At 40.3% G+C, this 13,755-nt stretch overlaps 1 protein-coding gene across 1 annotated transcript in view; it reads right to left on the bottom strand.

Moving 5' to 3' along the window:
• Positions 1–13,755, bottom strand: part of adamts17 (ADAM metallopeptidase with thrombospondin type 1 motif, 17) — a 505,079-nt gene that overhangs the window by 164,240 nt on the left and 327,084 nt on the right. The window contains exon 15 of the mRNA XM_059639195.1: positions 8,899–9,019. Coding sequence (XP_059495178.1) covers positions 8,899–9,019 — 121 coding nt within the window. The remainder of the gene's footprint in view (positions 1–8,898; positions 9,020–13,755) is intronic.

The raw sequence follows: 13,755 nt of genomic DNA, 5'->3' as shown, positions 1-13,755 counted from the left end.
GTTGTTATTTAATTGTTTGCCATACCTGCCTGCTTATTTTCTGCATTCCTTCTACGAATACATAAAAGACCATTGGAACATCAATATTTACAAGTTAAACTTCATTTTAAAAAAATTCTCTTTTCCTATTCTTTGTACAAAGCTAAAGAATCTCATACTGACCCACATTACAATCCATCTGGCAACTTCTTGCCCATTAACTTAACCTATCCAAATCTCTTTACAGCCTAAATGTATCCTCCTCACAGATGACGTTCACACTCAGCTTTGTACAGTCAGCAAATTTAGAGGCACTAGTCTCTATATGACTAAATCTTTAACACAAATTGTAAATAGCTGAGCTAATAATTGTAGTATTCCTGTCAATTTGGAAAACATTTCCACTTACCCCTATTTTTTGCTTACTATTCTTTAACTAATACTCTATCCATGCTAATATATAATGTCCATATTCATGAACCATTAGCTAGTCTAATAACCCTGAGGCACCTTATTAAATGCAGTCTTCAAATCTAAACACAGCACATTTATATAAATGATTTGGATATGAACACAAGAGGTATGGTTCGTAGGTTTGCAGATGACACCAATATAGGAGGTGTAGTGGCCAACAAGGAAGGTTACCTCAGAGTACAAAGGGATCTTGATCAGATGGGGCAGTGGATGGAGGAGTGGCAAATGGAGTTTAATTTAGATAAATGTGAGGTGCTGCATTTTGGAAAGGTAATCAGAGTAAGACTTATGCACTTAATGTAAGGTCCTAGGGCGTGTTGCTGAACAAAGAGTGTAGGTTTATACTCCTTGCAAGTGAAGTTGCAGGTAGCAAAGAAGGCATTTGGTATACTTGCCTTTATTGTTCAGTGCATTGAGTGTAGGAGCTAGGAGGTCATGTTGTGGCTGTACATGACATTGGTTAAGACACTATTGGAATACTGTGCGCAGTTCTGGTCTCCCTGCTTTGGAAGGATGTTGTGATGCTTGAAATTGCTCAGAAAAGATTTACAAGAATGTTACCAGGGTTAGAGAATTTGAGTTAGCTATAGGGAGACACTGAATAGACTACGGGCTATCTTCTCTGGAGTATCGGAAGCTGAGGGGCGACCTTATAGAGACTTATAAAATCATAAGGGGCATGGACAAGGTAAATAGACAAGGTTGTTTCCACAGGGTGACAGGATTCAAAACTAGACGGTAGAGGTTTAGGTGAGAGGGCAAAGATTTAAAAGGGACCGAAGGGGAAACTTTTTCATGCAGGAGGTGGTGTGCATATGGAATAAGCTGCCACAGGAAGTGATGGAGACTGGTACGGTTGCAACATTTTAAAAGGCATCTGGATGGCGGTATGAATAAGAAAGGTTTAGAAGGATATGGGAAAATGAAACTACATTAATTTAGGATACCTGGTTGGCACGGACAAGATGGACTTACTAGTCCGTTTTCATGCTGTCTATCTCTATGACATATCTACAAAACAGATGGCATTCTAGTCTGAATTCTAATTTTTTCCTGAAGAAGAGTCTAGGCCCGAAATATCAGCCTTCCTGCTCCTCTGATGCTGCTCGGCCTGCTGTGTTCATCCAGCCCTGCACCTTGTTATCTCTGGCATTATATTCTCATCTCTTTTCATGCTGCCTCATTAGATTAGATTAGGTTAGATTCCCTACAGTGTGGAAACAGGCCCTTCAGCCCAACAAGTCCACATTGCCCCTTGGAGCATCCCACCCAGACCCATCCCACTATAACCCACACACCCCTGAACACTATGGGCAATTTAGCATGGCCAATCCACCTAGCCTGCACATCTTTGGACTGTGGGAGGAAGCCGGAGCACCCGGAGAAAACCCACGCAGACACGGGGAGAATGTGCAAACTCCGCACAGGCAGTTACCCGAGGCTGGAATCAAGCCCGGCACCCTGGTGCTGTGAGGTTGTAGTGCTAACCACTGAGCCACCGTGCTGCCTTTAGGGCTCAGGTACACCCTGAAGATCTAGTCATAGTTGTTTGGTAATACAAAACTTTAGTATTGCTGAAAAAGAGATTTTGTCAAAATGTTTTACCATGCACTCATCAGGATAAATCACAAGAATTGCAATTTAAAGGGGAAAAAACCAACTTTGGAACTACATGATAGGAGAGTGCTGATTGTTTAAGCAAGGCATTAGCACTCACCTCCCATACAGAGTAGATATGGTCTTTCCCCTTAAATTGCTTTTCTTGTGAGTTATCCTGATTAGTGGAAGAAGAAAATTTCAAGAAAGTGTTGTCTTCTCTGCGAAAGTTAAGGATCTACTTTTGGCCACCATTTTTTAAAAACTCTTATTTGCTGCCCCCTTGTGACATTACTGAAGAATACACTTTCAGGTTTCATTAAAACACAATGCCCAATTCACAATTACCTTCCTCTTGACCCTACTAGAATCTGAACTGCTGGACTGCTTCTCTGACATACAGTTAGTAGAAGGGCAGAAGTTTCACTGAATTAAATACTGAGAATATTGAATCCATTGTCTTCTTTATTTTCCATAAAATTCACTCCCCAGCCACTGAGGATGTCACACTTTCTCTGGTCACTGACTGAGGCTAAATCAGACCATACAAAACTTCACGTCATATTTGACAGAGGTGACCTTCGATCAGATAGACACAAAACTATGAACTATTTCCACATGTGTATAATCATTTGACTCCACCTTTCCTGAGTGTAACTGCTGCTGAAATCCTCATTATAGAACATAGAACATAGAACATAGAACAGTACAGCACAGAACAGGCCCTTCAGCCCACAATGTTGTGCCGACCATTGATCCTCATGCCTTCATTATTATAGACTTCACTATTCCACTATGGCCAAATCGAGTGAAAGGAAAATAAGTCTCCTGGAATTGTCAGGTTCTATCCTATGATGTTGAAGGAAATAAATACAGAGATAGTGAATTCACTGGTAGTAATCTTCCAGGAATCCTTAGATCCTGGAAAAGTCTAAGAGGATTTTGTTCCCCCTTTATTCATTCACAGGAATGAGGGCACCTATGACTAAGCAGCATTTATTGCCCATCCCTAATCATCCAGAGGGCAGTTAAGATTCAACCACATTCATGTGGGTCTGGAGTCACATGTAGGCCAGATTGATAAGAATGGTAGTTTCCTTCCCTAGAGGACATTAGTGAACTAGATGGATTTTTCCAGTCAATAGACAATGGTGTCACGGTCATCACTGGATTCTTAATTCCAGCCGTTTATTGAATTCAAATTCTGCCATCTGGCATGGCGGGATTTGAATCCAGGTCCCCAGAATGTTATTTATTTCCCAACTCCCTTCCCCCTCCCCATTTCTGAAGAAGGGTCCTGACCTGAAAAGTAAACTTTCTTGCTCCTCTGATGCTGCCTGGCTTACTATGTTCCTCCAGCTTCATACTGTGTTGTCTCTGACCCAAGTAGCTGCAGTTTATGCTATCTCTTAGCTCCTTAGGAACTTGTTAGTCACCTGTTACTTTTCTAGGATTTCGCTACCAATCTGGTGAACTGACATTTCATAGGAGTTCTGCTTCTGAGGTCTGTACGTGGAGTACCGTTCTCTCCAAATAAATTGTGTGGAGCTCAGTCTCTTGTAAATGTAACTTTCTATTGTTTCGGTAATGAAAATAGGACAGCATTTAATTCATTCAAACTTCAAATCTGACTTACATTTTCCCCACAGGCACTGTCTTATGTCCCTTTGTCTTCTTTTTAAAACAGTTAGATAACAATTCAAGTTTTCCATGTCGAGCAGTTGCATTTTCTAATCAGCCCAAATTCACTGGTTTTAATGAGAATGACAGGAGTATCCATCAAACACTCAGTAGCTTGGCCAATGTTGTAAAATGGACAATTTTGAATTTGCTGCCTGTTTTACACCATATTCCATAGAGGGCAAAGGAACAGAAATGTGATGGGTGTACATTCAATGGTTACTTCTGTAATATACCATTCACCTCATTGTCTAAAATTAAAATGGTTCTCACCTTCATGAGACTTCAATATTAAATATGCACTAGGTTCTAAATTTATCTTAGCCTCAAGTCTACTCTCCAGCCTGCCCACCCCCAAACTCCTCCCACTAATTTTTAAGCACTTTCGTTTAAGAAACCACCTATCATCCTCAGCTGCTCTCTGAGTTACAGAATTCCAAAGATTCACAACAGTCTGACGGAAGAAGATCTTCTTCATTTCTCTTTTTAAACAAGCCTGTGTCCCCTGGTTCTTTATTTCCCAATAAAGGGAGGCATGTTGTGAAGATCTATTTGCATTAAAAACTACAGAGCTAGAGAATCTTACACTCTCGCATGAATTGGATTTCAGAAAAAATCTGCTGATATTCCTACTGTATGAGATTCATCGTTGCTCTAATCAGAACCCAACCTATGGTTGTTTTCTAATCAACCTGTCATATTCTTATGCACCTCTGCAGCAGGTGAGGCTTGAAACTTGACCTCCTGGCTCAATGGTAGGGACACAATCACTACAACACAAGAACCCTGACCTAATTTATATTCTAACATTCGTATGTCAAGTTAGTTTCTGAATAGTGTCGGCGCAAATGATTATTCAATGCCAGTAGTTAAGTCAGGCTGAGTGGAACTGACTGGCTGATCTGTGGCCTAATTCAATTTATCTGTGTTTGGTCCATATCCTTAAATAAATTTTCTAAACAAAAAAATGATTTAAAACTATCAACTGATCTTGCAACCAAACCTCTACCACTCTTTCTGTTTGGAGGTGCTTCCTAATATCTCTCCTGAACAGTCTGTCCTAATTCACAGACTATGTCCCCAGCTCTAGGAGGATAGTTTGGAAAGATGATTGTCATGGATTAACCTACAAGTCCCTAAGTATATTATGAAGCCCTCTCTTCAGGTGGCAGAGCTCATCAGGGAGGAAAGATGGAGAAAAGTCTAGCAAGTCCCGAGTGCTTTGACTATAGAGCAGGATGTTGCCTTCACAAACTAATTAGATCAACACACTCTATGCTAACCAACCATTCATCATCTGGTATCAGTGATCATTTAACATTGGTTGTATCATTAAACTGTCTATTTAGTTAACATATCATATCTCACTGTTCCTTCTTAGTAACCTTTTATAAACTACCTTGAAATTTCTTATGATTATTTTACATGAATACAACTCAGAATCCCAAATCTTCCACTGTCCCTTTTTATAGCTAATGGGTTGGAGGAAGTGTAAACTTTGTAGTAAGTTGATTGAGTAATTTTAAAGTACATTCATTTCATAGGTAAGTAAGCAAACAGAGCAGCCTATAAGATATTAATTACGGTGCTTTCAAGGAATTAGAAAATGCAAATTAACTTGAAGGGATGATATAATGTCACGGTTCCTAATGCATCTAGCTCCAACAGCTTGTTCATTATTTCTCCATTCATCTTAATGTTTTATTACTGAGATTAACATCACGTGCAGTCTGAGCAGAATGTCACATTCTGCATCAATCTGAAAACTGCCTTCAGAGAACAGGTCCCTGCAAGGGCTACATTTGTTACAGTCATATATTTTAAATGCCAGGGAGAAAGATCCTGCAAAAACAGATTTACTTTTTGTCAGATGTTCGACACCAGCGTTCAAGAGATCACTTTAAGATGCCATACTGAGTGTGGATGATGGTGTAAATTCAAGAGCACCAATTCACCTTATTCCTAACCAACCCTAATCAACACTGACTGAAAGATATTCGTTAAAGATATAGTAATAATGATACATAATTATATACTATCTATACACACATAAAACAACATGCGTCATTTACAACTTTACAAATTGATACTATAGCATGATCTGAAGATACACTCAGTTGGAAAGGCTGTGTATAACACACTTAAATGAGTCAGAAGTATCATACATCATAATGTACAGTGTTATAAAAGCCCTTAGTTGAAGTTACACTTTTTTTTCCAGCATTTGACTTTACAGATCTAAGTCAACTTGATAACATCTAAATCGGCCAAGCAACAAGAGCTGAATAAATGCAAGAGTATCAATGGGTTCAGCTGATTCAGTCCAGAAAAGATTTTCCTAGATTTATGCTGAGTTGCTGCTTGCAGTGATTAACAAGGTCAGCCAACTGAACCTTTCAGAATATGAGTTCCCAGATTGGGGCTGTTAATCTCATCCAATCAGGGACCCCTGGGTGACATATATAAAGGGTGAATATCGGAGATACAGGCACTCTGTGGCCGACTTTGTATCAGGCAGTGGTATAGTCATGGGCTGATTGTGTGTAAATAAAGGGTAACTTATGTGGCTCAGTGGTTGGCCCTGCCGCGTCACAATGCCAGTGATCTGGTTTTGATTGCACTCTCAAGCAACTTTCCGTGTGGATTTTGCACATTCTTCTTGTGTCTGTGAGGATTTCACCCGGCTGCTCTGGTTACCTCCCACAGTCCAAAGATATGCAAGGTAGGTGGATTGGTCATGCTTATTTGTCCATAATGTGAAGTGAGTAGATTGTGTTTGGGAGTACAATATGAGATAGAATCCAAATTCACTGCGTCCCGTACAACAAGTTAACTTAGCTTGGCTCGAGGATGGGTAAGCATTTGTGTCTCCTATCTGCCCCCTTCATGTCAGAAGACCACATTTGAATGTGTCCGCACAATCTCCAGACTACCTCATTAAATCTCACTGTTGAATCATTCAGAAAACCATACCAATTGACATTTGTAAGTACTTTTTTTGTATTGTCCCATTGTGGACCATTTAGAGTACAGAAGATGAACATTTGATCTATTCAGTCTATGCGTACTGATGATGGAGTAATTCAGTCAATGCCACTCCATCCATGTGATCCCAGAAGGTGATGATCATCAAGGGCCTATCCAATTTCTTTTCAAAATCATTGATTGTGTCTACTTCCATCATCCTCTTGGGTAGGCCATGACCACTTGTAGCACATTCCCCACGTATCTCTTGCCTAAAACCTTACATCATGTTCCCTGGTCCTTGTATAATCACTTAATGGTATCGGGTCTTTAAAAGTCTACTGACATGGGCCCCGAGGTTCCTTTGTCCCTGCACGCTCTTTAGACCTGTATTGTTAAGACTACACTGCCTTGAATAGAATAGAATGAATCATAGAATCCCTACAGTGTAGATAGAGGCCATTCTGCCCATTGAATCTGCACCGATTCTCTGAAGAGCAACCCACCTAAATCACTACTAAAGTGTCAGGTTTAATATAATTAGCGCAAAACCCAAGGTAGAAGGAGAGGATTTTAATATGCGGCAAGTTATCATAATCCAAAGTGTATAACCTGGAAGGATGATGGAAGTTGATTCCATCATAACTTTGAAAAAGGAATTGGATAAATATTTGGAAAGGAAAACATTGATTGGACTGTTGGGGTAAGGCAGATAGTGTGAGACTCGTTTGATAATGAGTTATTCTCCTTTGTAATGTAAAATGCTAATACGTTGTTTGGAATTTTATAGGCAAGGGTGAAGTTTGGACATGAGGACAAAATGAACATTCTGAGTCTGCACAAATGGACAGCAGAACAGCAAAAACTGCCAAAGAATAAGCTCTGGAACTGATACATGTGGCTGCTGTTGAGGCTGCAAGGTGAAAGACAGTGTAACTCCCAATGGAGATGCCAGACAGTACCCAGTAATTTGACGGGTGTTCATCTCAGGCTCAGCATTTGAGATGCCAGCAAAGAGGACCACCTCCAACCCATCTCTCCCTTCTCCAGAGGCTGTCCCAATAGTAGCAAAACGACAGCAAAGTTTTCAGATGATCTTAATAGGGAAAAAGACCATGAGATATAGGTGCAGAATTAGGCCATTCAGCCCAGTGAGGTTGCCCCACCATGATCATGCCTGATATGTTTCTCAACTTCATCCCCCTACCTTCTCCTCCTAACTCTTGATCCCTTTGCCAATCAAAAGCCTATCTATATCAGTCTTAAACACAATGACTCACTTGGTTTCATTAATTCGCATTTCATTTCCAGTCATCGGAGAGTCAACCCAATGCAACTTGCACTTCGTGCAATATTTTCTGGTGATGGGAAATCATTCCTGATGCCTTCCACCAATATTTTACCATCACTCCTCTGACCCGGCCTATGTCCAAAAGGCTGATAAAATTCCAGCCACCTCACCTAACACTTTCAGTATCGTCCATACGTACCATTGGCAGAGGTGTGCCTTCATCTGTTATTGGTTCAGGACATTCAAAGCCAGAAGCTAAGGGCCAGCAAAGCCTTTTTGCTTGAGAGGAGAAGCTGCCATTTTGCTGGGCTTCTGCTCAATGTATTATGCCTGAACAGCTACATGCAAGGCCCATGGGCAATGGTGTGGAGCCCCCACCTCTGCCCTTTGTTTATGATGCCCACAACCATCTCTTGGGTGCATATGCAGAACCATGAAGACTCCCTCTCACCTCAGGATTCTGAGTACCATAAAAGTGCAGATCAGAAGCTGGTCTGCCCATTTGGAAAAGTCCTGGAAATCCCAAGAGAGTAACAGTGAGAGCAGAACTCCAGCATAACAAACTCCAGCCCATTTTCCTACCTGCGATTCCTGGAAACTCAGCTCTGCTCCACCTGAGAATTGGAAAACTGGCTACGATTTTAGAAATCTAATACGATGATCACAGTTAATTCAGTTGGTAGGAATTTAAAACTACACAAACAACTTTCAAACAACAAAGGAAAAGCTGTTTGATTTGCTGAAGCAATAGTTGCCAAACAGCCTTTAGTCTCAATTACTTTTAAATATGAGCTGTTATCCAAACAATTTTCACCTTATTACAGTGTGGGTCTTAAAAACACAGCCCTTTTATATCAAGTTTTCAAGAAGAAGATAAAAGGCTGGCTTTAGGAGCCTCTGTCATTTGTCCTCACCCATTCCTCGGCTTTGATTGAAATCTCCTTTGATGATTTTGCAGGACTTGTCATCACCGTTACACATACCACAGCGATCCTCTTTGGCTGCTGAGCCAATGATTCCATCACAGCCAATCTTCTGTTAATAACAAACAGGTGTCTGCATTATTGGTTCCATAATAAAACACAGTGAGATTTAATTACAGGCAATCTCCTGGTGTTGTTTCCGGATATCTTGGCCTTATTTATGGATGGTATATTATATTACAGTGGGGCCTGAGACTCCTAATGCCATCCTAGCTGTGCTCTTAATTAGCAGAACAGAATGTGACCAGGCAAAAATAAAGTTTCAGATAAAAATTGGCTTGTTTTACAAGTGTCAATCCTTGCTACTAAGTGTATCAGGCTATTTTATCAGTTCTACAGCAATGTCACAATGTATTGAAACATGTGACTAAATTTTCTGTGGGGGGGATTGTGTTTGTCTGATTTTATTACTTATGAATCTCAACTGAGTTCACACAACTTATTAAGACAAGAACCTGGTTGTGGAGGTAAGAATATATGAAAAAATTCACAGCCATAGGGTAAAACTGACATTTTGTGTCAATGATAAAGTTTTCATAGTTACCAAATAGAAGGATTATTTCCCTTTCAGAATTATCTTTGATTTCCAGTTATTAGATATTTATCCCATCCAAAGTAGTAGATTCGCCAACTTTAGGTACATTTAAGTCGTCATTGGACAAGCATACGGACGTACATGGAATAGTGCAGGTTAGATGGGCTTGAGATCGGTATGACAGGTCGGCACAACATCAAGGGCCGAAGGGCCTGTACTGTGCTGTAACGTTCTATGTTCTAAAACCTCAATTAAAAAGAAATAGCCCCTACAAAAGTTATTTCAAAGAGTTCTAAGCATTTCCTAAATCTTCAAAAACAAACAATTCCATTCAATTGGTTCCGGATAAGTGCATAAAGGGTTGAGGTTTTGGGTCAAGCCCATTATCATCCATTTGCTTCTGGTTCAAATTCCATAGAGGCAGAGTGATGTATTTCCATTGTATCCTTTATTACATGGAGAGAAAAGTAAACAGTGCAGATTTCAGTTAATAAAATAATGACTTACTGTTTTTCAGGCCACCTGTTTCTTCACAAGGGAGACTACTGGCTCAAAAATGTATTCAAAGCCTTCTCTGTGATGTTATTTCATCTCGCAAAGTTTAAGCATAATGCAAAATACGATAGTGACATTTAAACAGAGTTTATTACTGACTGAATCTAGAATTATATTTCATCATGATATATTAAAATAAATGAAAATAATTAGCCTAGCCTCCACCACTGCTCCATGCAATCAACATACGTATCCTAATGATGATTAGGCCAGCATTTGATTAGTGGAGTTAAGTCTGATAACCAGTCAGCATGATGTTTACCTTGAGTAAAGGACAGATCTGTTCGCATAGGATTCATGTAACAATAAACCCTTTTTTGCACACAGTTGGGCATGTCCACACTGAACAGCTCAGTGGGAATGATCAAGATTTTTCTGACAGCTGTTTTGAACATCAATCTGAATTTATTTTTAGTGATGCATTTTAGAGCTCGTCCAGGGTCAACACTAAGCTTTCCCAAGGTGAAGAGTAGAGCTCCCTCTATCTATCCAATCAGCTCATAACTCAGAACAATCCCTACTGTACCTGGATTACATCTTTGTTAATTTTCTTCACTAGCCATCTTGTGGTCCATCAAAATGCTAATTTACAGACTGCTTGGTGATACAAGTACCTGCTTAATTAGGAAAAGAATTGAGACCATCACAAATAATTTTCACATAAGATCCTGAAAGTCAATTTGTCAGTGCTGACTCATTCAGTAGCACCCTCACCTCGGTGTTGGAGAAAAATTATGGATTCAACTTCCACTCTGGACACGTGAAGTCAAATTCTAGGTTGACATTCCAACAATGGTACAAAGTGAGTACCACACTGTCAGGGATGTTGACTATCAGATAAGACTTCTCAGGTGGACATAAATTCTTTATTCATTCATGGGATGAGGGCGTCACTGACCAGGCAGCATTTATTGCCCATCCCTAATTGCCCAGAGGGCAGTTAGGAATCAACCACATTGCTGTTGATCTGGAATCACATGTAGGCCAGACCAGGAAAGGGAGGCAGTTTCCTTCCCTAAAGGACATTAGTGAACCAGATGGGTTTTTTTTCTGACAATCAACAATGGATTCACAGTCATCATTGGAGTCTTAATTCCAGATATTTATTGTAATCAGATTCCACCATCTGACATGGTGGGATTCAAACCCAGGTCCCCAGAACATTATCTGGATCTCTGGATTAACAGTCCAATGATAATATCACTAGGCCATCACCTCCCCAATGATCCTGCGATATTACTTAAAGGAGTGCAGGAATGGTCTCTCTGGTTTCCTGATCACCATTTATTTCTTAACCAGCAGCAGCAAAACAGATCATCAGATTACTTAGCTCATGTCATTTGCTGCACTGAAGGAGGCCATGGCATTCTGTACAGCAATCCAGTCAGACCCACACTTGTTCCTAAGTTTATGTCATTAAAGTGACACATCAATTTCATTTTAAAATCACTGATCGTCTCTGCTTCTACCAACCTCATGTGAAGCAAGCTGCAGCTTATAACAACGCACTTTGTAAAAAGATTCTTCTCAAATTCACTCTACATCTATTGTCTAGAAACCTAAATCTGTGTCCCCCTAGTCCTTGTGCGATATGTTAACGAAAATGGTTTGGGATTGCCTACCTTACCAAAACGTGTTATAATCTTGTACCATCTTTATGCTTCAAGGAAAACAACCCCAACTTCTCCATCCTAACCTTGTAATTAAAATTCCCCATTTCAGGAGCCATAAATCTCTCCTGCACCCTATAAAGGGCCCTTATTTTCTTCATAGCGTGTTGTGACCAGGTGACATTTACCCCCATCTTTATAAAGGTTCATTGTAACTTCCTCACTTTTGTAGTCATTGATTCTACTGTGAAACTCCAAAATCCCAGGTGCTTTGTTAACGACTCTCAAATATGTCATTTCAGTTTCTACATGATGAGAGATGCAGAGTTCTGAGATGCAGAGATCTGGGTGTCCTAGTGTATGAATCATTTGGTGAGGTTAGTAGATAGATAGAGCAAATAACGGGGAAATCTAATAGAATGTTATGTTTTATTGTGAGGGGAATTGAATGCAGGAGTAGAGATAATGCTCAGATATAATGGGCATTGGTGAGGTTGAACTGGGAGGCTATGTACAGTACTGGTCACTGTACTTACAGAAAGATTTTAATGCATTGGAGACAGTTCAGAGAAGGTTTACTAGTTTAATAACTGTAATGAGCAGATTTCTTCGTGAGAATGGCTAGACAGGCAAGGTCTATATTCTCCAGTTTTGAGAAGAATCAGCAGAGACTAAATCGAAACATGAGAGATCCTGAGAAGATTTGATCAAATGGATGTCAAAAGGATGTTTTCTTCGTAGAAAAATCTAGAACTAGGGATCACAGTTGATAAATAAGGGGTCACCCATTTAAGACAGAGATGAGGAATCATTTTTTCCACTCAGAGTTGACAGATTTTGGAATTCAAGAGGCTTCAGCTGGGCTGAAAATGGGAATACATAACATTTGTCATGTATCCTTCTCCTGAATGCACAACTACATATGGCAGGATTGCAGAACTTAGATCTGACCTGTTGGCTGTGGAATCAATTAGCCCTCCAATTGCATGCTGATTCGGCTGTTTGAATTTCAAGTTGTTCCATATTCTAGCTTCACCAAATTGACACCTCATTTTTAAGGATGCCTGGTGCTGCACCTGCCATGTCCTCCTGCATCTTCTCTGAACAGAAATGATTTCCAGGCTGACGGTAATTGGAGAGTGAGTGATATGAAGTTGCAGATTGTTTTGGATTAAGATTCTGCTGCTGCTGATGGTCTATCATAAATACTTAGTTTTAAATTGCTGGATATATTTGAAGACTATCTCATTTAACATGTTGACACACAACAAAATCCAAGGCAACCTCAAAATGAAGATGGGACTTTATCTCCACATTGGCTATGTGGCTTTCTGGTCCTGTCATAGACAGATGAATCTGCAGTAGGCAGATTGGTGAGTACAGGTCATGTATATTTCTCCCTCATTGGTTCCTTCACCATCTGTCATAAAGCCAGTCTGATGGTTATGTCTTTTAGGACCCGGCCAGCTTCGTCAATAGTACTACCACCCAGGTACTTCTGGTGATGGACTTTGAAATCACACCCAGGGTACATTTTCTGCCCTCTTCTCTCTCAGTCCTTCTCCAAGTGACATTTGACAGGGAGGGTTACTGATTCATCAGTCGAGGTGGGGAATGCTGTAAGTGACAAGCAGCAGGATTCCTTGTCCATCTTTTACCTGATGCCGTGAGACTTTACACAATCCTGAATTAATGTTGAGGACTCCCAGAGCAATCTCCTCCTAACTATACACCACTGTATTGCTACCTCTGATGCAACTGTCCTGCAGGTGGGACAGAACACACCATGGGATAATGATGGTGGAATCTGGAACACAGTCTCTACGGTATGATTTTGAGAGGATAACAACATGAAATGTTGCTTGTCTATTCTGTGAGGCAGCTCTACCCATAAGGCACAAGCCCCAAAACATTAGGTAAGAGGATTTTGCAGGGTCAGCTGCAGGGCTGGGATTCCCAGTGTCTTTTCTGGTGTCTCAGTCAATGCTTGGTGGTTCCATCCAGTTTCAATCCTGTCCATAGACTTTTGCAGTTGCAGTACGTCTGAATGATTTGCTAGACCATTTCAGAAAGAGTTTAAGAGGTAAG

The sequence above is a fragment of the Stegostoma tigrinum genome, chromosome 33 (genome assembly GCF_030684315.1).
Source record: "Stegostoma tigrinum isolate sSteTig4 chromosome 33, sSteTig4.hap1, whole genome shotgun sequence".
Classification (NCBI taxonomy): domain Eukaryota; kingdom Metazoa; phylum Chordata; class Chondrichthyes; order Orectolobiformes; family Stegostomatidae; genus Stegostoma; species Stegostoma tigrinum.
This window is presented reverse-complemented; position numbering and strand designations above follow the sequence as displayed.